General features: G+C 44.1%; 1 protein-coding gene across 1 annotated transcript; it reads left to right on the top strand.

The window, feature by feature from the left end:
* On the top strand, positions 1 to 27,210 carry prickle1b (prickle homolog 1b). Its single transcript, XM_061075195.1, has 8 exons — positions 1 to 47; positions 19,191 to 19,391; positions 20,480 to 20,593; positions 21,586 to 21,723; positions 23,612 to 23,815; positions 23,929 to 24,115; positions 24,204 to 25,193; positions 25,312 to 27,210. The coding sequence occupies exons 2-8, from the start codon at positions 19,203 to 19,205 to the stop codon at positions 26,262 to 26,264; spliced, it is 2,775 nt and encodes a 924-aa protein (XP_060931178.1). The 5' UTR covers positions 1 to 47; positions 19,191 to 19,202; the 3' UTR covers positions 26,265 to 27,210.
* The last annotated feature ends 31 nt before the right edge of the window (positions 27,211 to 27,241 follow it).

Below are 27,241 nucleotides of genomic sequence, written 5' to 3'. Positions count from 1 at the left end.
AATTATTCGAGTGTCCGACTCCTGGATCAAGTTGTGTCCTCTGAGAGGTGAGTGCTCCGGGTTTGGCACAGGAGGTGCTCCTCTTGTTTTCTGTAGAAATGTTCCAACCTTGCGCTTCAACTCCATGAAGCTGTTCGTGCGTTATACATTTGTGATTTAGAAAAAGAAAAACTTTGTGTAGAGAGGCTTGTTTGCCTGAATCCTTTTTGGAATATGCCTGCGTCAGAAAAGGGAAATAGTCTCTCCTCGAGTTTAAGAGCAGACACAGAGAAACAAGAAGGCGAGAGGTGGTTGAGACTCGATGACACGTTTTCCCTGAAGGAGAAGAGTGAAAAAAAGCGAATCTGTGGCTGCGTCCGGGGGGAATGTGTGTGCGCGCTCTTGTGCGTAAAGACGCACTTAATGGGGGGTTGCATTTTGGTCTCCAGATGTGTGGACTCAGCTGTTGCTTGTCACTCAGTGGTCCCCCCCCTCTTTCTCTCTCTCTCTCTCTCTCTCTCTCTCTCTTTGACGAGCTCCTCAGAATCATATCAGCGTTGACAGACCACAGCCCCAGATCCACAGAAAACATTACAGAGCGAAGCCACATCCCTTCAGCCGCACAGAACTAAAGCGTTTTCTCATATTCCAATCACACTGAAGATTTTATTCCACATCTAAAAACAGGTGCAACTTTTTGTTCTTCAGTTGCATGCTTTGTATTGGCCTCTTTGTGCACAAGTAGTTTGTAAATGTGTTTTTAAAAAAAGCCCAAGAAGAATGTTAGAGCACTGATCATGAGCCCTGTACATAATGACGTGTTTTACAGTGGGATCTGTACTGGAGCCAGTGGTGGCACCTAGTGGTTGGGGAGGTTGGTGGAGATGCTGCAGCCTTTGGGATCTTGTTGTGTTGTGGTTGTTTCTTCTTTTTGTGTGTAAATACTCAAAAGCTTCCTAGGTGAGAGTTATAACAAAATTACAAATCTTTAGCTTTGTTAACACATTTTATTCAATCTAAACTTAGCTCAAACTAAACATGTCTGGATGTATTAAAGGACCCGGTGCCAGCAATCAGAGACTGCCGGGCAGTTTTTGCTGATCCAGGATCAGTGCAGCCAAGGATCAGGTGACATGAGGTGTGTCCCCCCTCTGTGGGAGGCCAGACTGCTGGGGGTATACATGCTGCAATGCTAAGCCTTTGTTAATGAGTACGTATCTGTGTGTGTGTGTGTGTGTGTGTGTGTGTGTGTGTGTGTGTGTGTGTGTGTGTGTGTGTGTGTGTGTGTGTGTGTGTGTGTGTGTGTGTGTGTGTGTGTGTGTGTGTGTGTGTGTGGTACAGAGTGGAAGTGCTTATGTTACTTTGCGTACACACATGTGTGTTCTTTAGTGCATCTGCATTACCGACTCTGCTTGTGGTCATGCATTTGTGTGTGTGTGTGTGTGTGTGTGTGATAGGTGTTTGGGCTCAGGAGTTAAGCTGCTGTTAATTGGTCAGCCATTTGGACCACATGGGAGAATCAAGTCAGGCAGTAGCTGAGGTGATCGGTATGTTTGACGTCAACAGTAACACGTGTGCAAAAGTATTAAATTAAAGAAATAGTTCAACGTGGACTTTTATATAGAAGAAGATTCATGCCACTCTTGTGTCTTGCTTATTGTATATACCCCAGACATTTTCCCAAAATATTCCTTGAGGGCTGTATGTGAGAACGCAAATGTCCGACAAGCAGGTGCAGTGTAAAAATTAAGCAGACAGCCCTGCCAACATGACTGATAGCCAATTTTGTCCAAATTTGATTTCCACAGCAGAATTCATACATCATGTCCCGCATCCTGCATGTTCAGATTTTCCGGGGTTTACTGGCAGAACAAATGCGAACCAGGCTGTAAAGTTGATGACGCTGATCTTGAAGAGTCGTCCTTTCAGGTTTCTGGACTGGACATGTAGCGTCACAGAATTATGAGTCTGGCTTTGGTAGAAGAAGAGGATGATGGATCATTACTTTCCGCTTCATATCTTTCTTTCTTTCTTTCTTTGTTTATGGTTTATTTCTTAACCGACAGACACATTTCTCGCTATCTTTCGATTGCACTTCTTCGTGCTTTCTCATGTGCAGCCCAGATTCTCGTCCTCCAGCGGGGGTTTGAGTGCCAGAGAGGAAATCCAGCCCAGAGATTGTTTTGCTATTGTTGGACTCTCTCTTGGAAAACCTTTTTTCTGCTTCAGCGACCAACGGTGCTCTAGATTTAGAGCCTCTGGCCTCGCCACAAACACCTCATATGATCACTGCAGTGAATGTGTTGTTGAAAACTCAATCCAAAAAGGAGATTAACAGGATTTAAAATTGCACGAAGACTAATTTTGCAATTTTTTAGTGGGAAGCTTAAATCTGGTTTGGAAAATGTAATGGCGCTGTCCCTCTCAATAAGTAATACACAGCAGGGGCGTCTCTAGGGAAGGGGCCAGGGGGCACTGGCCCTAGCTGAAATCTGATTAACTCCTGAAGTGCCCCAGCCCTCTCTTTAATCTTTGAAGAAAAATGTCACTTACTAACAATTTGTTCGTAATTTTTGACGTTTAGATCTGTGGCTTTGAATCAAAGCTATAGAGGAATGTATTAATGTGAACCTCACTGAATCAAGAAGTGCGCATGGAAGTGGACATTTAATTGGGCCCTTTGTAAACTATGGCCCCTTTATGGCCCTTCATACAGAAAAATCCAAGACCTGCCACTGATTTACAGTGTTTTAGAGCATTTTCACAAATTTACAGTCCATAAAATCATAACCAGAAACTAATGGTGTATACATGTGGGATTGTTTGCTGCTGGCTGAGTCTGGATCAGTGGGGGTCCTTCAGTATTTGCAGATATCTTGTGTTTGAGTTGGAGCAAAGATTTGGCAGCAGAATAAATAAATTGAACTAATAAGAAACATAAACATTAATGTGACATTTGTGTGTGTGTGTGTGTGTAAAAACAGAGAGCGTGAGGCCTCCATCCAAGTCAACACTGTTATGTCTGTACGTCTCAGACCAGCCTGTGCACACACAGGCAAGTTTGTGCTGTCAAACTGGAATAAATCGAGTGTGGGGTTGCGCGAGTGGTTCCAAACCATAGGAACACACCCTCACACACACACACACATACTCACATTTGCTTGCCAAGCAGCCATCCCCTTTAGTTGTGTGTGTGTGTGTGTGTGTGTGTGTGTGTGTGTGTGTGTGTGTGTGAGGGGCCAAACAGTGAAGTCGCTGAACAGAAGAATCAGTGCACAATGAAAAACAGAACATTTCTTGGAAGAACAGAAATATAATAATTACAGTTTTGGACTGGAACCACCCGGTTCTACAGGCTATCAGGTGCATCATCCAAATCCCGAGTTTGTATAGTTTTGATAAAAACACTAGGTATATACAAAAATATAGGAGCAAACCTTTGTTCCCCCCCCCCCCCCCTTCAGTAAATCAGAATAAGTCAAACGTGCACACACACACATATACAGAAACTGTACACAATCAAATTGTGAAGTAATAAAATATAAAAAATCAAAAACAACGTTACAGACAAAATAAAAATAAACTTTAATTATATAGCACCTTTATGAACAGAGTAATGAATCAAGACGTTAATTAAAAATGAAAATAACCATTAGCTGCAGCCCTGCAGTGAAATAGTTTGGGCTTTTTCAATATGTGTCAAGGTGAAGTGAGTTTTTTGGTCATGCTATTTATTTCTGAAAGAAATATTGCTTTATAAATGGTGAAAGAGAAGCTTATATTGCTTATAAATGTGTGTCGGCTCACAGTAACCACAAACCATGGCTGTGCCGAGGGGGTGAAGGGTGCAGTGTGTGAATGTGTGTGTGTGTGTTGAGGGAACGGGGGGGCAGACCCTTGATGTGCGAACGCTAATCGTGATCCTTGAGCTCATTGAGTGGTTTCAGAGCGAAGCCTGCGGGCCGCACTGGCTCCACAAGCCTGGTATTATGGTCAGCTTGTGGGGAGGAAAAGTAATACAGGGCTTAGGCAGACTATCAGACACTGAGTAATGGACTCTGGGAGGGAGCTGCACTCCTGTTTCTGTGTCAAAACTTGCCGCTGAAATCAAGTCGCCCGCAGCACTCTGCTCGGCGATGCAAAGAGCGAGGTGTTGTTGAAAGTTCCCGACTCGTGCCTGCAAGTGAGAGTCAATTTGGCACCAACTTAATTACCCATACACACAGCTCTATTTGATGATGAATAAAGCCACACACATACACACACACATCTGCCCAGACACTGCCAGTCGCCAGCCACGGCAGCTATGGAGACATTAAAGGCGACGATTATTAGATGATAATAATTAAAAGGCTTTAAAGCTCAAGGAAAAGGTAAACAGTATAGATAGAAGCACGGCAGTCTCGTATAGGAAGACAGGAACAACCACATAATTACTCCCAGTCAAATGACCACCCTCAGGCGCAACACAAATGATAGCCTTCAGTTTTGTTTTTGATTGGGTAAAACATAAAAGGTCTCCATAACAGATTTGGGGTTTTTCTCGGGTTCGACATCACTCAGATTATTGCTGGAGTGATGTGAAAACCTCCGACGTCCACTTCTCGGGAATGTGTTTCACAGTTTAGCTGCTTTCAGATGTGCACTGAAGTCTGGAGGTTTTCCAGAATTTTTCCAGAGGGGTGGTATCTGAGGAAGTGAATGTCCGGATCAGCTGCTATGGGCATTTTATGGAACCTTTCCTCCCAAGTAAAATGTCCAGAAAATGTCAGAGTGAGAAAACAGCAGGAAGTTTTTGCGAGCGAGGTGGCTGGTATCTGTGTGCTGCAAACAAAAACGCAATTTCCTGCATGTTCCTGACATTTTCCAGATCTGAAAATGTATTTTACTGTTTGGTGGGTTCATGTTGTCTCTCCAACCCTTTTCTAAACCGACCAGAGAACATTAAAATGCAACCTCTGCCTCTGTTGATAGTGAAAAACTGACATTTTTATGGCATGCAATCGTGAGTGTGATCAAAACACAGCCTCCTTCCATGAAAGCAGTTTAACTTGCAGCTGTTTGTATCATATAAACATTTTTAAAAATGTCCCTTTTAAAATGTAAGCAACGTTTACTCATTTTGACAGAAAGCAGTTATCGAGCCATCACGGGGGGAAAATGTAACTTCATTTAAAGAGCGATAAAAATGCAATTGTTCATAAATAGTCCGAAGTGAATGTATATAGGGGGAACTTCTTTATGTGCGAGTCTGGGATCAGGATTTTTTATGCATGCCTCAGGAAAACATGACTTGGCTTCAGTCCTCCCGTCTTAAATTGGTCTCATGTGGTCTCATGTGTTGGACATTGTGTTCCGGGAGGCTGAGACCAACTCCTGAGCCCAACGTCTCAACTCTAATCAGAGACAGTCTTCTCCTTTTGCCTTCCTTTCCCTCCTTAGCCCGACTTTATCCCTTTTGGAAACTGAGATCCTGCTATGATGCCGTGAAGAAGACCTCTCGTTATTTCGGCTTTGCTTGTTCACACTGGAGTAAAGCTGGAATAATGCTGCTGATGTTAGATAGTGCGCCGGCTTTCTGGAATCAGAGGCGCGAAGTGTAACGCAACACGGTCGGCTTCTGATCTGCCATGCCAAGCTCTCTCTTTTACACCGACGTTGATTTGGGTCTGCCTCTACCTCCGCTGCCGGCATAGAGCTAGAACAATGCAACATCCATTCAGTGGTTGTACTTTTTGTACAGAGCGGCAAGGCAGAATAAAGGCCCAACATTACAGCCTTGAACAGGTTGTATAAAGGGTCTTCTTTTGCCGTTTCACCTCACATGGCACAGGATGTTTTCATAAATCTGTCTTTTCCATTGACTAATCACTGTCAGTCTGCTTATTAAAACAGAAGCAGATGAGACAGAGATTATTTTTTTTAGCTTTGTGAAAATATAGGTTGCACGATTTGAAAAGGAATATCTACACTGAAACGTATATTTAAACTTTCCCCCAAAACCTTGGCTGCTGGGTGGTCGTCTGTCTCTGCAGAGGTCTCTGAGGGACATGCCCTATCTGTCACTGTATCTGCGTGTTGTCCCAGAGGAACACCAGGCTCTTAATCCATCCAGGGGGGGAAATGGCTCCAGCCAATCTGATGCCAAACCGGAGTCAGGAAATTGCCTGTTATGATAAACACTGTATAAGTGAGGGTGGGGGGAATTACAGGATTCTCACCAAATTCGCTAAAAGTTGCACATTCACTCGTTCCTGAGAACTCACACGAGTCGTGTTCTCGGTACAAATTTGTCATTGAAGTTGCAATAATCACTATTTTTAGAGTAACAGTAGATGAAATTACTAATATCGTTCCAGCCGACTCAATCAGTGGTTATTATGTTCAAACCAGACGTTCGTGGACGGTAAACGTCTCCTCAAAGGGAAACCTGCACTTTCTTACAAGAGGTACACCATCTTTTAATAATCTTTTCCTCCTTAAACAAGCTTCCGACTTGTGGCGAGTAATCAAGCGGCGGCGTATCCCTCAGCAGGGACGACTTCATCTCCCTGAGAGGGAGGATGTAACAGATACGCACCACAGTGATTAGCTGATGAAAGCTCGGGGCTTCCCGGCTGCTCTTTGCAAAACCAATACAAACAGTGATTTGACTGTTGTATGGGTTTCAGGCCTGTGAGATTCATCCATTCCGTTTTTTTTCCCTGCCTGTGAAAGTGAGCTTAAATTGCCACTTGCATTAATGAGCTAGTAAATAAATGTCTTTTGTGTTTACTCTAATGACCTCGAAAGCCAGACAGTAAACCGGGGGGGCTTAAGCGTTCATTATCTCTAACCAGCCACCCGTGAAATCCAACATGTGCGGGGGTATGTTTGTGTGTTTTCATCGAATCACACATGTTTTTGTTTATTCAATACTGCATACATCTTTTTAGGAGTGTGTGAATGGGAGTGCGCTCCCATCAGAGAAGAGAAACTCTCAGGAATCCCCCTCAGGGATGCTCAGACATCTGGTTGTGGACGGGCTGCTTATATCAGCGAGTAATACGTCCAGTTAAGCCCCTCGAGAGCCGCCGCCATGCACATCATTACAACCCTCCTCCGGCTTCGCCTGGAACTTCACTGAAACCCTATCGTTTGGTACAGATGGGTATAAATATACCGTATATCCTTTTTTATACTACTTCCTCCCCGGGTCCGTCTCCCATCTGTTGCAGATTAGTGTCCAGTGTGTGTTTAGAGAGCTGAGCTTGTCGCCGAGCAGGACTGATAGTAAACCCAGAAGGTTTAGTCAGCACTGTCAGGTAGGTCTGAATTAACAGAGAGGCCAACTGAGGATACGGCTGAAAACAAAGGCGAGGGGACGGGAGACGGGAGACGGACAGCAGAGAGGGTGAGGCGGGCCCCTCGGGCAGCCCAGCAAACCAAACGGTTCGTCTGTTTACCCGTGAACCTCAGGCCCGCTACTCGAGGGTCAGTGTGGAATGCCAACAGCGGCTGCCCGGCCAAATTCAACCACAGGTCTGTGGGAGAGGAGGAGGACAAACACCCCGCAAACATGGCCACTTTCCCTGTGATAGGGGAGTTTATTTAAGTGCAGAACTCAAAGCGGCTTTCATATAACACATAGCCTCGATATCTGGCGCCCTCGTGGCATCCAAACCCGCCACCAGAATGCTTCTGCGGCCGTGCTGAGCTCAGCTGATATCACTCAGCTGTTTTCTTATCTGTCTTTACTCGAAATCTCTCTCAATCGCTGGCTCAGTTTCCCAATTGAAGCTAAACAAAAAAAAAAGCGCATTTGGAATGTGCTGTGGAGCTAAAGGATATATGGTTTCACACACGCACACACACACACACACCCTCCTATGACACTGTGCAGCCTTGAGAACTGTGATGGCCAATTGAGGCCAAGCCGCAGCCCGAGTGTGACAAGTGCTCGAGGCTGCAATCTTGGTCCGATGCTCTGTTCCCAGCTCTTGTTGTGTTTTCAGCGCTAAATTATGGGAAAGTGATGGAAAGTAAGGGTGCTGGTTGTGTAATACACACCATGTGTGTGTTTTTGTGTGAGTGCGCTTGTCTTGTCAGTTCCGCTTGACTGATGTGCCATCCCTCCAGGATCCTGTCATTAAGCCTCTGTGTACACAACCCCAATCCGTGGCCTACATTTATCTCCTATACAAAATTCATGAGGGGATTCACTCACACAAACACACACACACTCACACAATTTCCCAAGAATATTGTGATGCAACCTGCCTGCTCATCTTGCCTCATTATGTTGTCATATTTAGCTTTTTTTTTTCAATTTGCTTGTATGCTAAAATGTAGTTAGACTGGCACAGCCCTTCTGTTTTTCTTGGCCTGAGAAATGTGGCACACTGTAAATCAGCGACATTGACACATCGATTATCAGCCTGTTTATTTGGAATGGGAGCCGCCTCAGTGCCAACCTTTCATTTCCTGTTAACAAGAACAAGAGAAACTGGTTTCTCATATTTTATGTTGTCATTTGGGAACACGCATGCCCTCACAATTACAGCATGAGTTACTTTTTCATTAACAAGCATCTATGACATTTTACTTTTCGTCTATTTCACTTTATTGGCTTCACAGCAGTGCGCCAGTCGTAACCCTGATGAATATATTACCATTCAAGTGAAGCTGAAACTGCAGTGATGCATACATTTTCCTCAACAAGAACGAGACGGTCTGGTTCTTGATATTTTTCCTGTTTCACTCTTTCTCTTCTGTCGAGGATCATCTATAAGCACACACTGTGAGACAAGGTGATCACAGCAGGCCGGGTTCTTATTACGAGGCTTCAAACAAACACACACACACACACACACACAAAAACACACAGAGCTTTCACAGCGGTGGTTACAGTGACCTCTGGCTTTTATTAAAGAAGGAATGCATCACTTAACAATATCAAATTAATGTTGGATGGGATGCACAAGACTTTCTCTCTCTCTCTTTCTCTCTCACAAACACACACACACACACACACACACACACACACACACACACACACACACACACACACACACACACACACACACTAATGGCAAAGGGGTCCTATTGTTCCCTAATAGCTATTATAGTTTTACAGCAGTGTTTCTCACTTATATTCCAGTTCCTTGGTGAAGTGATTAGAGTTTGAGAATCCCTGCCGCTCCAAAGCACTGTGACACTGCTGAGAGTTGAGACGAATGTCAGTTCACTCATCATTGAAAGCAAAGACACTGGAGGCTCACCTATGTTGCCTGCGTATGCATGACTAAAAATAAAAATCATGAATAATTATGCACATCCGTGGTCTGTATGTGCTGGACAGAAGATCTCAAACACAGCAGGAAGAACAGTGTGCACAGTGAATGCCGCCCACAAGGTGTTGTGCTGTTTATTAACGCCACATTCCGGAGAAAGCCTGGTCTGAGGGAGAAAGTGAGACTTGACATGTCATCTGTTACAGTATAAATAATATATATAACTAGAATTGGCACTCAGACGAGCGAATAATTCAACCAAGGCCCATCCGTCCAGTTAAATTCAACCAAGCAGCATGAAATTGCATTTTAAATCAAGATCTGTGAATTATTCAATATGAAATCGGTCGAAAAACACTTTCACTCGATCTCCCTCTTTGTCCAGCGCTGCATCAACATTTTATAGTTTCTTTCTTGACCAACTTCCCATTTTGCCACCAAGTTTTATGGAAATGTATTTAGTGGTTCTTGCAAAACCTTGTTTCAAATAGACAAGAGTGAAAATATGAAATCTTCTTGGGGGAGGTAATAAATTAATCTCACCATAGGAGCAGTGCATGTTCTAACAAAACAAATAATCATACATGGCTTGAGAGTAGCTGTGTAGGCACTCAATAGTTTAATTAAACAGTTTGTATACAAGCAGACTTTGTCTTGGCAAAGCTTTGTAGCCTACGGGAACATTGAGGCCTTGTATGAAGTCAGATTCAGGTAATGACATGTAGTAAGCAGTTAAAGCACAGTCGACTGCCAGATCGTGAAAAGTAATGATGATAATAATAAGGAACTTAACTTCTAGGAAGTAGGAGGGAAGGATCTTCGATGTTTTTGACAACCCCATTTAGCCCTGAAACAGCATAATTCCTCAACAGACTCTAATCAGCCTGTGAGCGGTGAAGGGATTTATATCAAATCCACCTGAATGTCAGAATAATTGGCGACATGTGCAGGGATACAGTCAGGTAAAGAAGCGTAAATTAAGATTGACATATACATATGTACAGTTTAACAGTAGCTGCAGTGAAGCAGCTATTAACCTGAAAGAGAATGAGTAGAACATGAAAGTCTAGCTTTGATCTTCTGATCGAGCACAAACACCAACGACAAATACAAGCTCCATGTGTAAAAGGGCTACACTTCTCTCAAGAAAGAAAATAATAATGTGAAGAAAATTGTAGTTCAAACATTTATTCAAAACTGTAATTACCCTTTTTGAATTAAAAAAGCCCATCAGACCATGTGACTCGATCTAGCAGAGGGCACTCCCTGTCACCTTCACCAAACGCAGGACACAAATTGCAAATCTTGTCAAATTCTTTCTTTTTGAAAAATTGACAGTCCAATCTAGCAGATGTTGAGATATATACCTTTTGACCTTCTGGTGGCACTTGGTGAATAGGCGGCCCAAAGTCTGGACCAAAGTTATGGACCGGCTAGCTAGATTGCTCTCCTCAAAAGTCGTCATTAAATATTCACTTCCCACTCTTTATGTTACTTGAAAATGGTGGAAGTAGAGTACTGCACAAGAAGCTTCTCAAGCCAACCACTACTTAAACTCCAATCCCCAGGTACCTGACAATTTCCTGAATTTTATAGCGCTTTTATTGCCGGTCCTATTGTCCCAGAGGTGTGCAGGTAACACCCGGCGGTGGTTAACAAATCTCAGCCGAGGGTTTTATGACCAGAAACCTAAATCACACTCCACTTGGGAGTGTCAGGGACTATTAACAGTGAGCTGGTGAGGCCACAGAACGGGACCTCCACCGATCTGATATGCGGCAGCCAGTCGAACTGGTGGGCCTTGTTGGCGATGGCCAAAGATCCATTTCCTGCTGTGAATAGCTGCTGAGAGGCGTCTGTCTGTGTGAATGGGGCTGAATGGTGGAATCATAATGGATGTGAATTGAGACGCGGATCTAAGGACTTTTTGTTAAGCAACTGTGTCTGACATGGTTTGTCTGGCCTGTGTCAGTGGAACTTAGCTGATTGAAGACAAGTCATGACATGTATTTATCAAGGCTACTTAGCATAGAGGGTGTAGATACACTAACAACAAACCAGTTCCTATGACAAAAGGCCATGCAGAGAACTAAATTATAAAATATCTGCTGTAAAGTCTTCATTAGTTTCACTTCAAGAGTTTGAAATTTTGCATGGATGATTTATGAGCTCATCAGCTTTGGTTCCACAGTTTTACTGGTGATACAGAACTTTTTTCAGGATTATCCATTGAGTAGAAAGATGTCTTGCTTTTAAAGTATCACTGTCAACCAGTGTCTGACCCGGTTCCCTGAAACCTTCTTGATGGAAGAATTGTTGGGGTATGCATCCAACAACTTCAGTGACTTCCAAATGCAACTTGTCATTAGGTTTATGTGGACAACCAAGTGCAACACTGTGAAAGCTTAGTGTGCACTGATACCCCCATTTGCATAATTCGTGGCCTTTGAGTGGCTTTTTAGAAAAGTTAGGATAGGATAGTTATTTCCACAATATTCTATATCATTAGTTTGCACTTAGTGTTACTTCTACTTCTGTTTGAGTTTGACTTTTTAAGACAAACTGCCCGTTCAACAAGTTTGGACATGTCAGTGTCCTTGTTGATTTCCGTTTCAAACAACCAAAAAGATGTCTCCCCCTGATATTTGCATTCTAAGGGATCAGTCCCTTCTTGCCTCCTGGGGATGATACAGAGTCATGTCGGGTGTGAATGACTTTAAGAAATTAAAATAAAGCACATCCCTGGTGGATAAGAGCAGGTTTCCTCAGCACAATAAAGGTGAAGAAAAGGCCAACATAACAGTTGAGTTCTGTTCCAAGGAGAAGTGAGGAATTGTGCCGAGTGTGTATGTGTGTGTGTGTGTGTGTGTGTGTGTGTGTGTGTGACTGTGTATGCAGTATATAGTCTTTGGTATAGTACTAGATCTTGGCTGAAAATTAGTCCAAAGCTTTTTGCCTCCATTGAAAGAAAAGTCATGATCTAAAGGTTTCAGTCTAATTAACATTGGACTAGCATTTCTAGCTGTGAAATGAAACTGCGCATTTGTTCTATGAGCGCATCATGTGTTTGTATTTGTAAGGACGAGGGGATTAAAGGTCACTGCATAAACCTGCCATTAGTTAGTTCCTGCTCTTCAGCCTCAGACATTTGAATGAGACCAGAATATCATTCATTCAGAACATCTCTGATAGCTTGTCAGGGGTCTGATATATCACGTTTTTGCCGCATTTTCGCCACGATCCATTAAAGCCGATGCTTTTATTGTGAAATGAGGAAGCTGCAGGGTAATCACATCACAGCGTGATGTCATACAGAAATCAATATGATTGTTTTTTTCTGTGGCAGAAAGGTCAGGCATCATTATGTTCTTTTGCTTTAATTGATACTAACTGACACCTAATAACAAAACCCCAAAAGAATTTGCTCCGTGCGCACCCGCTCCCCTTTATTTCTGAGAGGAAGCAGAAGAGACAGCAAGGTCAGCCATTCTCTTGTGTTTTCCAACGAGCTGCGGGTCTTTGGCCACAGGCCCGGTCTGAAGGGCTGGTATCTGCCTATTGTCTGGGGGTAAAGCCACTCATCCTCGGACATGTCCCCTATTCACACAAGAGCATTCCTCACCCTCTCATTGTTATTTGAATTAAGTTCTTGTCTGTCGCTTGAAACCCGTCCTCCTAAAATAGGATCTCCAGAGCTTTTGAAATGTATATCGAGATAAATATCTCAGGAAACTCAATGCATGTCTTTCGGAGGGGTGAAACGCAAAGTGGCTTTTGCAGAGCAGCGCCAAGACCCCTGGAAAACTTGAGTGCTTTTCTGAAAGGTTTACCCGCCGACTGGACTGCCAATCTCGTCTCTCTCAATTTCAAATATGCGTCGGCTTGCCAGGAAAGGAAGGCCGCTTTGGCAGAGCACATAAGACTATCTCATCTATCTGCACACAGGGAATCTTTCACTCCATCTCACTCCTCTTCTCCATGCTAGTTAGCGGACTGAGTCGTGTCTCATTCGTAACAGGTAATTTGGCGTGTGACAAGCAGGACCCGTTGCCCCTCGCTGCAAGTCACTTTGTGGGGTTGTCAGGGGAGAGGGCGTCTTTGTCTGCCGGACAATTGAGCAAACTCATTTGTCATTTTAGACCCTTTTAAATGAAGCCGTTGCTGCTTTTCAGCCTTTCATAGTGACGGATGATGCACAACTTCTCCAAATCAATCACATCGAACTTCCTCTGAAATACCCAGTGGATTTGTTGTTTTCATGTCCATCTACTTTTTTTTATTAGTATAGTTTTATTTGCAAAACATTAACATTTTGTAATAAAAATTCAGGTGTCAGCTTTTTCCACATAGGGGATATGTGGGGGATAATTTTCAGTTTTGCTGCATTTTCGTGAGTTTTCTGAAGTGAAGTGCTCACAATAAACGCATGACAATGACCTGCACCACCCCCCCCCCTTCGGCTCATTCAGATCTCCCAAAATAGGAAGGGGTGGGGGGTGAGGTTTGGGGTGGGAGGGTTGTATGTCGGAATCAGTGAGAAAACATGTCTCCTGCGTGAGAAATTTCCTGAGATGGATGAGGTTGACTCAGGAAGAAGCACGGTCAATATTTAACCAGTAAGACACCCAGCGAGACACAAGAAGTTCAGTTTTACAAAGATAAATCATTAGCTGCTTTTAAATGATCTAATGCTTCCAACGCTGTGGATCCATTTTCGGAAGTTTTAATATTTCGGAAAAAACAAAGAGTTAAATCAGTATTTTTGTTGGATCACATGACAGAGGAAAGATCTTCAACCCCATACAATTCCTTAGCTCAGCTTTATAGAGCTTTATCGCTTCACAGCACGCAACTCTTTACAAAGAAAAAGGCCCCATAGAGCTAAAGTGTGCCACATGAAGTTAGTAACAATCCGATTAAGAAGCAGAGACAAAGAGACACTGGTGTGACACATTATGGACCAGGTTTAGATATGAGTTTCAAAATAAAACAGGAAATGAGGCAAGAAACATACAGAATAAAAAGATAACTTGACTAAAGTGAATTGAACTTGAATCTTTTTACATTTTGCACTTTACCAGAGGACTGGCATGAAAAGTTCTCATTCAGCCACCTGAATATTTTCAGGGAAATTACTGACTTCAGTGCATATTTGAAAGCAGCTATATCCATATCAGGATGGACAGACCTCCGGTTTTCAATTTGTTTTGTTGTTGAGATAATTGTGCTGCTGGGCTAAAAACATTTACATTATCCGGTACATGATCTAATTTGCAGCCGAGTACAAATTAATTTCGACCTCAGCTCAATTAGATGAGCTGCATGAGACCGGATGACCCCAGGATCCATTTAACGACAGAGAGAATGTGTTGGCGTGTGCTGTCTCTCGTTATATAAATAGAAAGACCGGAATAAAACTGCCTCTTTCTTTTTAACGCTGCCTAAAAAAAAAGGTGCAATGCCAACTCTACTTTTCTTTTTTTCTGCTGCAGGTAGAAAGCAAAGTGAATTGAATGTGGCGTGATAAAAACAGTGGTCTGGCTTCCAGTACAAAAAAAATCTGGAGGAAACGAAAGAATAACAAAGAGAAAAGAGCGTGAGAGACGAGTGGACATGTAATATGGCTTTCAGGGGTCTTGCAGCCAAGTTTGGGGGCGGAGGGTGGTGCTGGTAGAGGGGCTAGGTGTCACTCTGGTGGAGGAAGGGGGGTGAGATAGAGAGAGGAGGGGTGTGTGTGTGTGTGTGTGCCTGAAGTGCAGGGTGATTTTCTCTTGAGGGGGAGGAATGAGGGAGGGGCCGACAGCTTGGCTGCCCCGAGAGCTGCACACTGATCCACTCACTCTCCCACACACTCACAGGGATCAGAGACACTGCAGATAGAGACGTCACCTCGCTGCCCTCCCTCCTTGCTCTTTGGTCCCTCAAAGTTTTGGACGGCTAAATTAGTTGTTTAGGGAGGACACCCCCCACCCCCATCTTCACCACAGCTGACTTTCAGAAAGCCTGAGACATTAGTGGGGTGAGGGACACGTCCAGACTGAGCAGGACCTGGATCTGATTAGAGCTTGGACCGGCTGAGCTTGATGCTGCAGACATGTAAGCTCTGCGGGACCAGGACATTTTCGGAAGTGGATGAGAGCTTTATGTAGAGGTGGAAACAGAGATGCTGTACCTTGAGGTAAGAGGGACACGGATGTGAATACTTCTTGAAACCCAGAAAGGTTTTTGTTGAATGAGAAGCACGTTTGTGGCTCGACTATGGAAAATACTTGTGTGAGCTGTTCTTGAAATGAATTTGGAAGATTTTCTTGGTTGAATTTGTTGAGAAAGAGCTGAAGAGGCTTGAGCTTGGCTGAGAGTTGATCCTGTATTTGTGTATTGCTTTATTAGTGCAACATGCATCTTGTGATTTTGTGCATGGACAACAGTGAGGGGACTGTGTGTGTATGTGTGTGTGTGTGTGTGTGCAGGTGGTCCCATGCCAGCTGTGTTAAATCCCCCCGTGCAGCCCCTGACACCCATTTGGCCTTAAAATAACACTCCAGCAGTCAAGGAGCAATGACCTCGGCCTTTGAACTCCACAATTTAAAGGGTTTTCTAAAGTAAATCCCACAAAGTTGAAGAAAAATATACTTTTTAACCATTATTAGTTCCAATAAGCTCTCAGTATCTCCATATCTGTCAACATCTGGTAACTAAAGCTGTAATGCACCAGTTTTAATAAATATCTGCCTATAGAGAGAATATGATACACTTTGGCACAGTCAGTAAATTAGGAAGTATTCATTTAGTTTGCCTGAGGTTGTATTCATTTGAAAATAATATGTGCTGGACTAATCCCTCGGTGACTGAGAGCCGCTTAGAAAGTGTCAGTAAAGCAGGAAAGGACACACACGGTTGAATGTCTGTTTCCCCCAAAAAAGGTTTCTCTTTTTAACCCCTCCGGCCTCAACCTGTCACATCCCCGTCGTGTATGAAGTCTGGAGCAGGAATGGGTGGACATTTTGTTTTTGTTTTTCCACAAAGAACGCCTTTGTGTTATTGCCAGGAGGTGACATGGTGAAATGTGAGTTGCTGCGTGTGTTGGCTCAGGAATCTGTAGTCACCGTTTCCCCATTACTTGTTGGATGAGAGGCCGAAGATGTGAGGGAAGGGCGGACGGAAGGTGGCGGACAGAAATCCTCAAATGCACGACGCCAAACTGATTAGATTAGTCATTTAATCGATTAGCTGAGTGATGGTTTGGAGTATTTTTAGCTTCTCTAAAGGGAGGATTTGCTGCTTTTATTTTCTCACGCTCAGATGTAACCTGGATATCTTTGTGGTTTTGGAATGTTGCTTGGACAAAACAAGTCTTCAGAACATTTCTGACATTTCTAATTTGTTGATTGCTTGTGTAAATAATTGCCAGATTAATTAATAATGGAAAATAAGAATCTGTCTGAGTTATAACTCAGACAGAAAGTTCTGGCCATCTTGTCAAATGTGATGTGGGTAATTATATTCATGCTTTTGATGAAGCTGTGTGGCCCAATGCTTCAGACATCACATGTTGGAACCCTGGCACCAGCCCACGTTTGATTAACATATGTCATGCGTAAATTTAGCCGTAAAGCAAACCTGCAGCCATGTTGGCTAAAACATCAAAGGAAACATTAATGGCTGCCTACTCCTAAATGCCAAGCTCCGCAAAAAAATGTCTTATGATCAAACACTTTTATGTTATGAAAAAGAAAAGAGAAGTACAGCGGTAGATGGCGGTAATGCAACTTGACGCTGGTAGCCACCCGCCAATAAACAGAACGAAGAAAAGGAAAACAATAATATAGAGAAATCTATTAATTTCACCACTTACTGGTCTCGACTAGGTTAGTTGAGATAAAGCAGAGCAGGTAGAGAAAAGCCTCTGAGTGATAACATTATCTGTCCCACCATAAAACCTGATAGATTAGTCACGGAAGAACAAAGCAGCAGTCAAATACCCTTTTGTCCCATGATAAGAGCTTTGGTGTTTGAATCTTACAGATTAGAAATGCTGTTATAAGTCAGTGTTGTGAAGCCCTGGGCTCCTTTCAACTGTATGCTAATCCGAATGCTAATATTTCCCCCTTACTTGTTACTGCGGTTTGACTATGTGGTGAGGTGTCGGAACCCCGGAGGGCGAGCTGTGCAGACAGGAGTTGACATTTCTGAGAAGATGGGGTTTCACTCCCGCAGCGTTTGGGTTGCAATTTCAGTTGCGGCTGACCTTTGACCCCCCCCTTCCAGCAAGAAAACCACGACTTCAGGGTTTAGATACATCGTCAGTTTTTTTTTCAGAAAGGAAAAAGAATGACGAGCACAAAGTACAGTAAACTATGGCGCCGATTTATGACTATTTCTATATGTGTCAAAGTACTGATGAAGACATACCATGGACTTTTGTTTTTCATTGAGAGCTTATTTTATCTGATAACGACTGTTCAAAAATGAATAAAGGGAAGGTGGGGTCAGAAAAAAAAAAAAGGATTCTTACAGGCGAAGGATGCATTATGGGTCTTGACAGAACCTATCAAATTTTGGTGCGGTGCCGGATCAGTGGGAGGATCCTGGAATTCTTCCCCCCACTTTTTTACGCATTGCGAAATAAGGTGATTTCTCAGAGAATAACTCATGCATCATGACGGACAAAAACTTTAAAACCCTTTAAACCGATTATTAATAACCTTGGGAGGGTCTTGGTATTTAATAAAAAAGTTAAGCATATATGTCAGCCCCACTCCCCACTTCTGTCATTCTCGCATAGACCCCAAGTAACTGATTATCACCTAGAACAGGCAACATGTTATAAATACATTTAACTGACAGCTCTCGAGTCAAAGACATAATGATGAGTCAATGGACGTAATAAAGACCCTAATGTCCCTGATAGTTCTGCTTTTCAAGCCTACATGGTTTGCAATGACCCGTGTGGGAGGTTTCTGTCTGTTTTCACCCAAACATGTTCCATTCTGGTGCCAATTTACACGTCAAAAGACCCAGAGGCAAAACCCAAGTGGCTTTTTCAACGCCTTGAGACCAAAGCGCCGTTATCAGGCCAAGGGGGCTCAGAAGAACATGGCCACCGAGATAAGAGGGCTACTGCTGTAGGCGGAAGAGAAGCTCCGCAACGAGACGAGTTAATCCCTGTTCATGTAACAGTTCAAGTCTTATCAGCTTGTAAAAGTTTGAAGATTTTGACTTTCTGCATGTTGCCTCGATGTCACACACCCTGCTTTGTGGCTCAGTGGATCAGACCAACTGATATTTCTGCTGCATCCTGTTGAGTCAAACCAAGATTTTTAAAAGAACTGCCTAAATACACTAGATTTCATATGACCCAATTGTAGAAATGCAGACCTTTCAAGCGTCATCGTCTTATGTCATTCACAAAACGCGACATCAGTGCATTCAAGTCTGCCATAGCCCGGTGGTCCCCTGCATTAAGTATATCCTGCTGGAAAAAGCCTTGTATGATTTTCCAGTATATATATCATTCGAGTTTGTGTGACATCCCCTTTGAAGATGGACAAACATTGTTCTTGGGCTCTTTATCAAGTATGATAATGGATAAACAAAGAAAGTAAAACACAGAGCCATACATGGGATGGAAAATCATATTAGTTATTCTTGAATGTGACACAGTAGGCTAGGATTGTGAAAGGACTGGAGAGGTGGGACGAGTTTTTTTCATGATCCTTCAACCTCCAAGTCATTGCTGGGACAAAAACTATTATCTTGTTGAGAAATACAGGGATTAAAGTAAATGCAGAGGAATTTTCAGTAAGTGCAAGTTACCTAAGTAAGTAACCTCGAGCTTTGGGCACAATTATGAAAAGGAATCAAGCAAACAGAGGAGGAGGAGAAGAAGTTGGGCTCTGTAACCGTCTTTCCTAAATCCCCTTTCTTTTATATTTACAGTGCTCGAGTGTGATGAATCTGGAGCGCAGTGAGAGAGGGGAGCGTCCTCCTCCTCCTCGAGGCCTGGACATGGAGGCCCGTGCTGGTGGAAAGATGGGGAAGATATCTGTGGGCTTCAAGAGGAGCTCCACCTCCGACGACGACTCCGGGTGTGCACTGGAGGAGTATGCCTGGGTGCCACCGGGACTCCGCCCTGAGCAGGTCAGGACCTTGATGTGTTACACTTAAACTTTTCTGTATAGATAGAAATTATACCCTTCATCTCTCACATAATGAGGGTACACACCAGTATGCTACTAGCATGGGATTTTAAGTATGCAGACATTCTGTTGTTTAAGTAATTTTAGCAGTAGTGCTGAAGCTGGCTATGTTTTTTAAAGACATTCAAAGATGAACATGTTCAGCTGATCTTCGTTCGGACATAGAATTATCACTAAGCTGTAATACAAGCAGTCTAATTCAGGCCATTTTGTTAAATGTGGTGTAGGTAGTTATACTCATACTTTAGATGAGGCTGTGTGTGGCCTCGAACATCACATCTTTTCAGTTCAAACATCAAAAGGAAACACGAGAGACAGCTTCCCCCAATTCACCACATTTTAAAAGATTTGGTACACATGACAACAAATTCAATTTTATCCAAGTTTCTGTTTCCCGCTGTCAGGGGGAATCAGCCTTGGCAAATATTGACACTTCCAGTCTCGTGCCTGTCTCTTGTGTATGCAGAGATTTCACATTCAGGCGCCTCTGACTGAATGGAGATTGATATGTTTGGCCCAAAGTGTCACATGAGGACAGACTCTCCTCTCCTCTTTGGACTTTCCCCCTCCTCTGGCTTTTCTGACAACACTGTTGCAGACAACATGTCTCACTTAAGCCCCTTTTCCACCTGTCAAAAAAACCCACTTACACCTGCCAATATCTGGCTTTTGTCTGTAAACGGGGTCAAATGAGTCTACAGTACACACAGGTTTTTGAAATGCACCTTTTCCAGCATTTTACTTTTAAATGATCTAAATCATTGTCACAGGGCACCGAGGTGCTTTCCTCTGTGGTGTTTCAGGGTTAAAAAACCTGCGTATACTTGCTAATTTGGGTTTCTTGGGTCTAACTTAACATACGATATTACAAAATCAAATTCTACAGTTATATTAAAGAGAGTTGGGACAAATATTTCCCCATCGTCTGTAGCATGAGAAACGTCCTCTTGAGCATTCATTTCACATTATTATGGAAACTACTGATTTCACTGTCTGCTGGAGTTCATTCCTACTTTCTTCCGTCTGCAGGTCCAAATGTATTTTTCCTGTCTGCCGGAGGACAGGGTGCCGTACGTCAACAGCCCCGGAGAGAAGCACAGGATTCGACAGCTCCTCTACCAGCTGCCGCCGCACGACAATGAGGTAGAGATAATGAGGGCGAGGCGGTGACAGGGTGTCGGGAGACAGGGTTTGGTGGATAAAAAAAAAAACTATGTGAAAAAACTCTTTATTCAGGATTCCTTAGGTGGTTTGTTTCTTTCAAATTGCTCTGGTATTAAACCAAAATGTTCCCGTAGTCATAATAAATATTGCACACTATACTTAAAGTTGTTAGTGCATTAAATAAATGAGTTTTGGGATCAGCGTCGCATCATAATGGGAAGAATTTAACTTTAACGGTAATTAGCCCCAACTAAACTAAAGCCAGCAGCTGAGTAAAGCCTGGTCAATCTCCACCGCCTTTTCTAGTAAAACTAAAACAATGGCCGCATTCTCTCAACCGCTTGACAAAAAACTGAAAGAAAACCCTCCTATGACAGTAAGGCACATGCCTGCCTCTTCTGTATTATGGCTTTATGGTGTGTAAACCAGCACTGCTCCTTTCACATCTGTGTTAATAGAGTTTACATTAGGAGATACGGCGGAGGGGTTATCACCAGAGAAGAGGGTCAGTGGGAGGGGCTTCTGTCTGACGGAGGTGGTCTCAGAAAACACACAATGGACACACAGAGACACAAACACACACAATGTTTTTATGATGTTTGTCGGCAGGCCTGGTGGTTGAGGAAACAGTGCCGCAGGATTCCTTGCATAACAGTGGTTAGCAGGGATAATGTGTGTGTGTCTGTGTCTGTGTCATCGTTTACTGTTGTTTAGAGAACAACCAAGCTGGTTGCGAGGACAGTGTTGCCCTTAAACCCGAGGCTGTCATCACCCAACACAGATGAAGGGGTTGTGCCATCCGTTCCGACGCAGCCTCAAGCAAAATTAGCTTTAATGAACACCCTTCTTCAGCCATACATGCGTGATACACAAAGACGAAAAGCAAAAACCATCAGCAGTAATGGCTGCATGTTTTTAAGTCCCATATTGACCTCTTTCTTTTCTTTTTGTCAACCCTTTTCTTTGACCAGGTGCGTTATTGCCATACTCTGACAGAGGAGGAGAAAAGGGAACTCCACATGTTCAGTGCCCAGAGGAAGAGGGAGGCACTGGGGAGAGGAACACCCAAGATCCTGCCTCGAGCTCTGCAACACACCCGCTGTGAACATGTAAGTCCCACACATGGATCTCTGGGAGCGCACGTACACACAGACACACACACACGCACACACACAAACCCCACTTGCGTCATGTAGCTCTCATATAGCCATAAAGTAAGCAACCGGTGGGTCTGAAGTTATTTATATCACGAAGCGGCTTACACCCACCGCCCAATCCCAACGCGAGGAAGCCCGGGGCGCAACCCTGATTGGCTAATGCAATGGTTTTAATCACGGACATAAACGTCCTCATTAGGGCGAGAGAGGAAGCGGGGGAAATTGGGGAGGCTCATGCTCAAGCCGTGTAGAGAAGCCAGTTCCTCTTGAGGAATTCGGCCAATTTCCTTCCGCCAATTAATAGCACAGCGTGACGGAGAGTGAAAAAAAATAAATGCACAGGTTAATAAGTTATTCTTGCGTAGCGTTCTGAAATCCTGGCTTTTTCCAAACCAGTCACAGTATGTGGCAGATAAATCCTCATCTGCTGGTATGACTGCAGGCAGCTCAGCCCAGTACGTGCAGCTGGAAAGGAGTTGGGAGGTTTCTGTGGGCAGGGGACATTTTTTGGAGATGCATGTTATTTGTTTCTGGGATTTTTTACATCTTTGTACACCTGGCCTCCATTTTGACATCCTGCTTTAAGTCATAGCAGTTTACGAAACACAGAATCGGAAAAAATTCAAAAATTTCCTATCTTTCATTTGGTGATAGTGTTTCAAACAAAGCATGCAGTGCCATTCAAACTCCCCTTGATCTTTCTTTTGTTTGACAAACTTTCGACGCAACAAAATTAAATATTAGTGTTATGTGGGTTCCGGTAAATTCAACCGCGGCCAATGAGAAAACCACGTCCTCCGCCAGGAATCCAGCAAGAGCAGCGGCTTAGCCACGACGACACCACACACACACACACACAAACACACACTCAGAAACATGTTCATACACTCGTGCAAACATTGTGCACATGCTCAGGTCGTCTAAAAGATACATCACGGACACAAGGCCGTACGCACATATTTACATACATTCACACTCACTTTGTTAGGCTCCAGTTTCCTGCTGCTGTAAATCCCCGGGACATGCAACACCCCCCACGTCCAAGGCCCCACTCTGTGCATCCTGGTAATAATGCTTAACAGCTGGGCATTCTATAGCTCCCATAGCTGCACAGGGTTATATAAAGACTCATGATTGCACGTTCAGATGCGTTTTGTTTGGATAGTCTCTGTGGAGTCATACGATCTTAGGACTCAAGTCCAAGGCCAGTGTATTCTGCCTTGGATTATTCTTAGTGACCACAAATGTCACTTCCTCAGCAACATCCAATGAATAACTGACTTTCACACCGAAGTGAAACAGCCCCTGTTTGGAGACCATTTGTAACATAGTTATGCTCGTTGCCTTAAAAAGTAAAAATGTCTTTGTGTCTTTGTTATGAACTGTTGCTGTGTTTCATCACTGTGGGGATACTAATGTGTTAAGAATGGATCATGTTCCTCTGCAGCTTACAGTATGACCACCTGTTGTTTGGCCTTCATTGTTTTAGCACCACTGCAGATATATTCTGAATACTTATCGCCATAATCTCTCTTTTGTTTATGTTGCATTCCTCATGAGTCACCGGCATCAACTGTGTCGCCTCTATTTTAAAAAGTCACTCCCATCGGCGTTTGTCTCAAGGTAGCGTAAATTATCTGCTGACACTCAAGGTAACCCGAACCCTAACCCAGCTTTATAAAAAATGACATACGTAAGGAGATACACTTTGTGATGAACGTGCTCTGCCAATCTGGAATGTGGAATCCCCAATGTTCATTTTAGGCCACTGTATCTTGTGCTACAACATGCCTGAAGCATTAAACTCATGGATCATCTGTTGTTTGTGTTGGAATCGTAGTGCAGCGGAGGCATCAACGGAGGGGAGATGGCCATCTTTGCCTCCAGAGCAGGGCCGAGCCCCTGCTGGCACCCAGCGTGCTTTGTCTGTGCCACGTGTCAAGAGCTGCTGGTGGATCTGATCTATTTCTACCAAAATGGCAAGGCTCTCTGTGGAAGACACCACGCTGAACTTCTCAAACCAAGATGTTCTTCTTGTGATGAGGTGAGTGGCAATAATTGAAGCAGTACCGACGATCCTTTTGTGTTTTTACATTGAACCATGGCAATGACAAAGAGCTCAACATACCTAACAGCAGAGTGTGTGTTTCCCCTCAGATCATCTTCTCAGACGAGTGCACTGAAGCGGAGGGCCGTCACTGGCATATGAAGCACTTTGCCTGTTTCGAGTGCGAGATCATGCTCGGTGGGCAGCGCTACATCATGAAAGATGGCCGGCCCTACTGCTGTGGCTGCTTCGAGTCCCTGTATGCAGAGTACTGCGAGGCCTGTGGTGAAAACATTGGTAAGTTATATTTGTGAAGGTCAAGAAAGATCTATGCTAGCTATTGCCACTGCTATTATGCTCATCTCTTCATGTAATGACCCTTTAGGTGTCGATCACGCCCAGATGACCTACGAAGGTGTACATTGGCATGCCACCGACCAGTGCTTCTGTTGCGCACAGTGCAAAACATCCTTGCTTGGCTGTCCCTTCCTTCCAAAGCAAGGTCGCATCTATTGCTCAAAGGGATGTAGCCAGGGAGAAGATATTCATACCTCTGACTCATCAGATTCTGCCTTCCAGTCAGCCCGCTCACGTGAATCACGACGCAGCGTCCGCATGGGGAAGAGCAGCAGACCTGCCGAGCAGTGGAGGCAGTCGCAGCTGTTTAATCCCCCTCCGGCCATCCCCACGTTTGAGTATAAGATTGTGAATGGTGATGGTGACGGACATGCTGCGGGCGACGTTGATATCATGGGACGGAAGCTGGCCCATCTCAGCCTCGAGGAGAGGTTCTGGAGGGAGCGGGAGGAGCAGGATGCTTGTGGCGAGGAGGACCCAGAGGAGTGGGCGCAGCATGAGGACTACATGACTCAACTGCTGCTCAAGTTTGGGGACCGGGGGATGTTACACCAACTTCAGCAGCCACCCGTGAAATCCCCCACCCCCAGCTGCGACAGAATTGGGCACATAAGTGTCTCTGATCCCTGGCTAAAGCCTGATTCCACATCGATGGGGGTTGCCGCCTCCTCTCCCACCCCTGCCAGTCCCACCCAGAGCCAGACTTCCAGTCAATCCCGAGCCAACAGCCTTAGTCCTGGGCTGATAAGCAAGAAACACCTTCCTGAAATGTACTGGGCCCAGTCCCAGGACGGGTTGGGAGACTCTGCCTATGGGAGTCATCCGGGTCCTGCCAGTGCTAGAAAGATCCAAGAGTTGGAATTAGATCACGACCAATCCGGCCCAGGAAGACAGGCCTGCTGGCCAGACACCAGGCAGTGGTATGATGACTCCCTTGAGTGCATCGCTGACGAGCTGAGGAAGGTTGAGCAGGGGGTCGGAGACTCCATGGACTCCCTGGCACTCTCAAACATCACTGGTAAGGAGGCTACTGTTTGATGGATTCAGTCATATTGTACTTTCATTTTATTCTAAACATGATTTTAAAATGTGCTGTAAAATGTGCATGATTTTAAAAAGTAGTGTTTTTTTTTAAGGTGCATCAGTGGACGCCGATGGCAGGGAGAGACCGATACTCTACACTCTTGCTATGCAGGATCCCTCGATGGTAGATGACTGTGAAAAGATGAGCAACATGGGAACATTTAACTCATCTCATCATCACCATAGTAACAACTCATTGAACCTTATCCTGGACAAGGGAGACAATGAGGAAGTAGCATTGGCCTGGGGGGGTGCACCAGGAGGACATCATGCACTGTCCCCACATTCTGAAGGTCTCCCTGCCTCCTTTGTCCATGCCCCAGCTCTGAGGAGAAGCAAGTCCCAATCCAGGCCTCCTCAGATGGTTAAGTTCACAGAAGACACTGTGGACAATGGATATAACGATGGGTTTGATGTCAGTATTAGAAAGCATCCCATGAGTGAGAAGCCACAGCGGAGGGTGTACTGCCCAGAGGAGATGGGCCGAGAGAGAAGCCAATCTACAAGCCACCACGGGCGCACCAGGCAGCACCACCACCGGCCAGGCCGACACCATAGGAGCCGCAAAGCCCGCTCGGACAACGCCCTTCACATGGTTCCCTTGGACAAAGCCCAGAGGCCGTACGAGCCCCAGCAGCAGGGTCTGCTAAACCCCCCACGTGGTGCTATGATCTTACCGCACCCCTCACACAGGCTGCCCCTGGCCTACTCCCAAACTAGATCTGACTTTATGCTTCAGGGTGCGACACAAGGAGACCCACGGGTTGAACATTTAATGGGTCTCCACAGAGATGAGGAAGACTGGTGCTCTACTTGCTCTTCTTCGTCTTCAGACTCCGAGGAGGAGGGCTTTTTCCTGGGTCAGCCAATCCCTCAGCCTCGAGCAGTTGGGCGTTACTACGCTGAGGACTTCCCGACGAGGGTAACAGCGCTCTCTTCCCAGATTCATGGTTCACAGACTGGTCGCAGGAAGAGCCACCGCTCTAAAAATTGCATCATCTCTTAACAGTTCAGTTCATCACATTGTGACCTGCACTGTACTACAACGTAACAATATCAGACACTCTGATGGTTTACACAGGTCAAGGTTTTAGAAATGCCACCTCAAACAACACATGAGCACAAACTGTATATGTTCCGACATAAGGACATGTCAAGAGACATATCACTTTAGGTCAAAAATCTACTGAGAGAAGACATTTTTAATTGTAACTGTTGAGCAAATAAAAGACCAAATATGTGCAACATACCGTTAGATTTTGTTTGTGTGTGTATTTGCGATTTTGGCCTCGATACTGGGCTTATTTAAATTGTAGCACTAATTAGATGCATGGACTTTTGAAAGCCTTTCTCTAACTGACGGCAACTGTGGCAGAGTGGAGACATTTTTCTTTTATTTCAGTAATTGCCATTAAGTTGTTTTAAAACGTTCACGTATGTTTTGCAGCGATATCTTTGTGTGCATTAAAATGGCAACACTGTTGTACACAGAGGTTGATAAAAGTAGAAAATAGAGACTAACCAAATAATAATTTAATGCATAACAATACAAAATGATGTATATACTAAGTTAATATTTTAATACTGGTATTTTTATATCCGTGTTTCAAGAATTGTTTCTTTTGAAGTGAATGATATATAAAACAATAGCAGTTGTTACGGTAAACGAAGAGACCTCGATAATATTTTAGGAGAAACAACAAAGAAGGTGCCGCATCATGAGCTGTGTTCTTAACAGTAAAGTGCCATGTTACTCGGTAACAATGTCTATTTTAAACATATATTCCAAGATGCTCACTGTTGGTGTATAAAATATAAAGAGAATGGCAGTTACACCCGCATTGTTTCATACTCAGACCAAGTGTTCACTACCCTCGCTCAGACATAACCACCTGAATGATTTGTGCTGTAAAGATGCTTGTAATAAATATTTTTTGCTCCAAAGATTCAAATATACGTTTTGACTTTCTTTCTCAAATTTCA

The sequence above is a fragment of the Limanda limanda genome, chromosome 1 (genome assembly GCF_963576545.1).
Source record: "Limanda limanda chromosome 1, fLimLim1.1, whole genome shotgun sequence".
NCBI classification, from domain to species: domain Eukaryota; kingdom Metazoa; phylum Chordata; class Actinopteri; order Pleuronectiformes; family Pleuronectidae; genus Limanda; species Limanda limanda.
The sequence above is the reverse complement of the archived record's forward strand: the minus strand, read 5'-3'. Positions and strand labels throughout refer to the sequence as shown.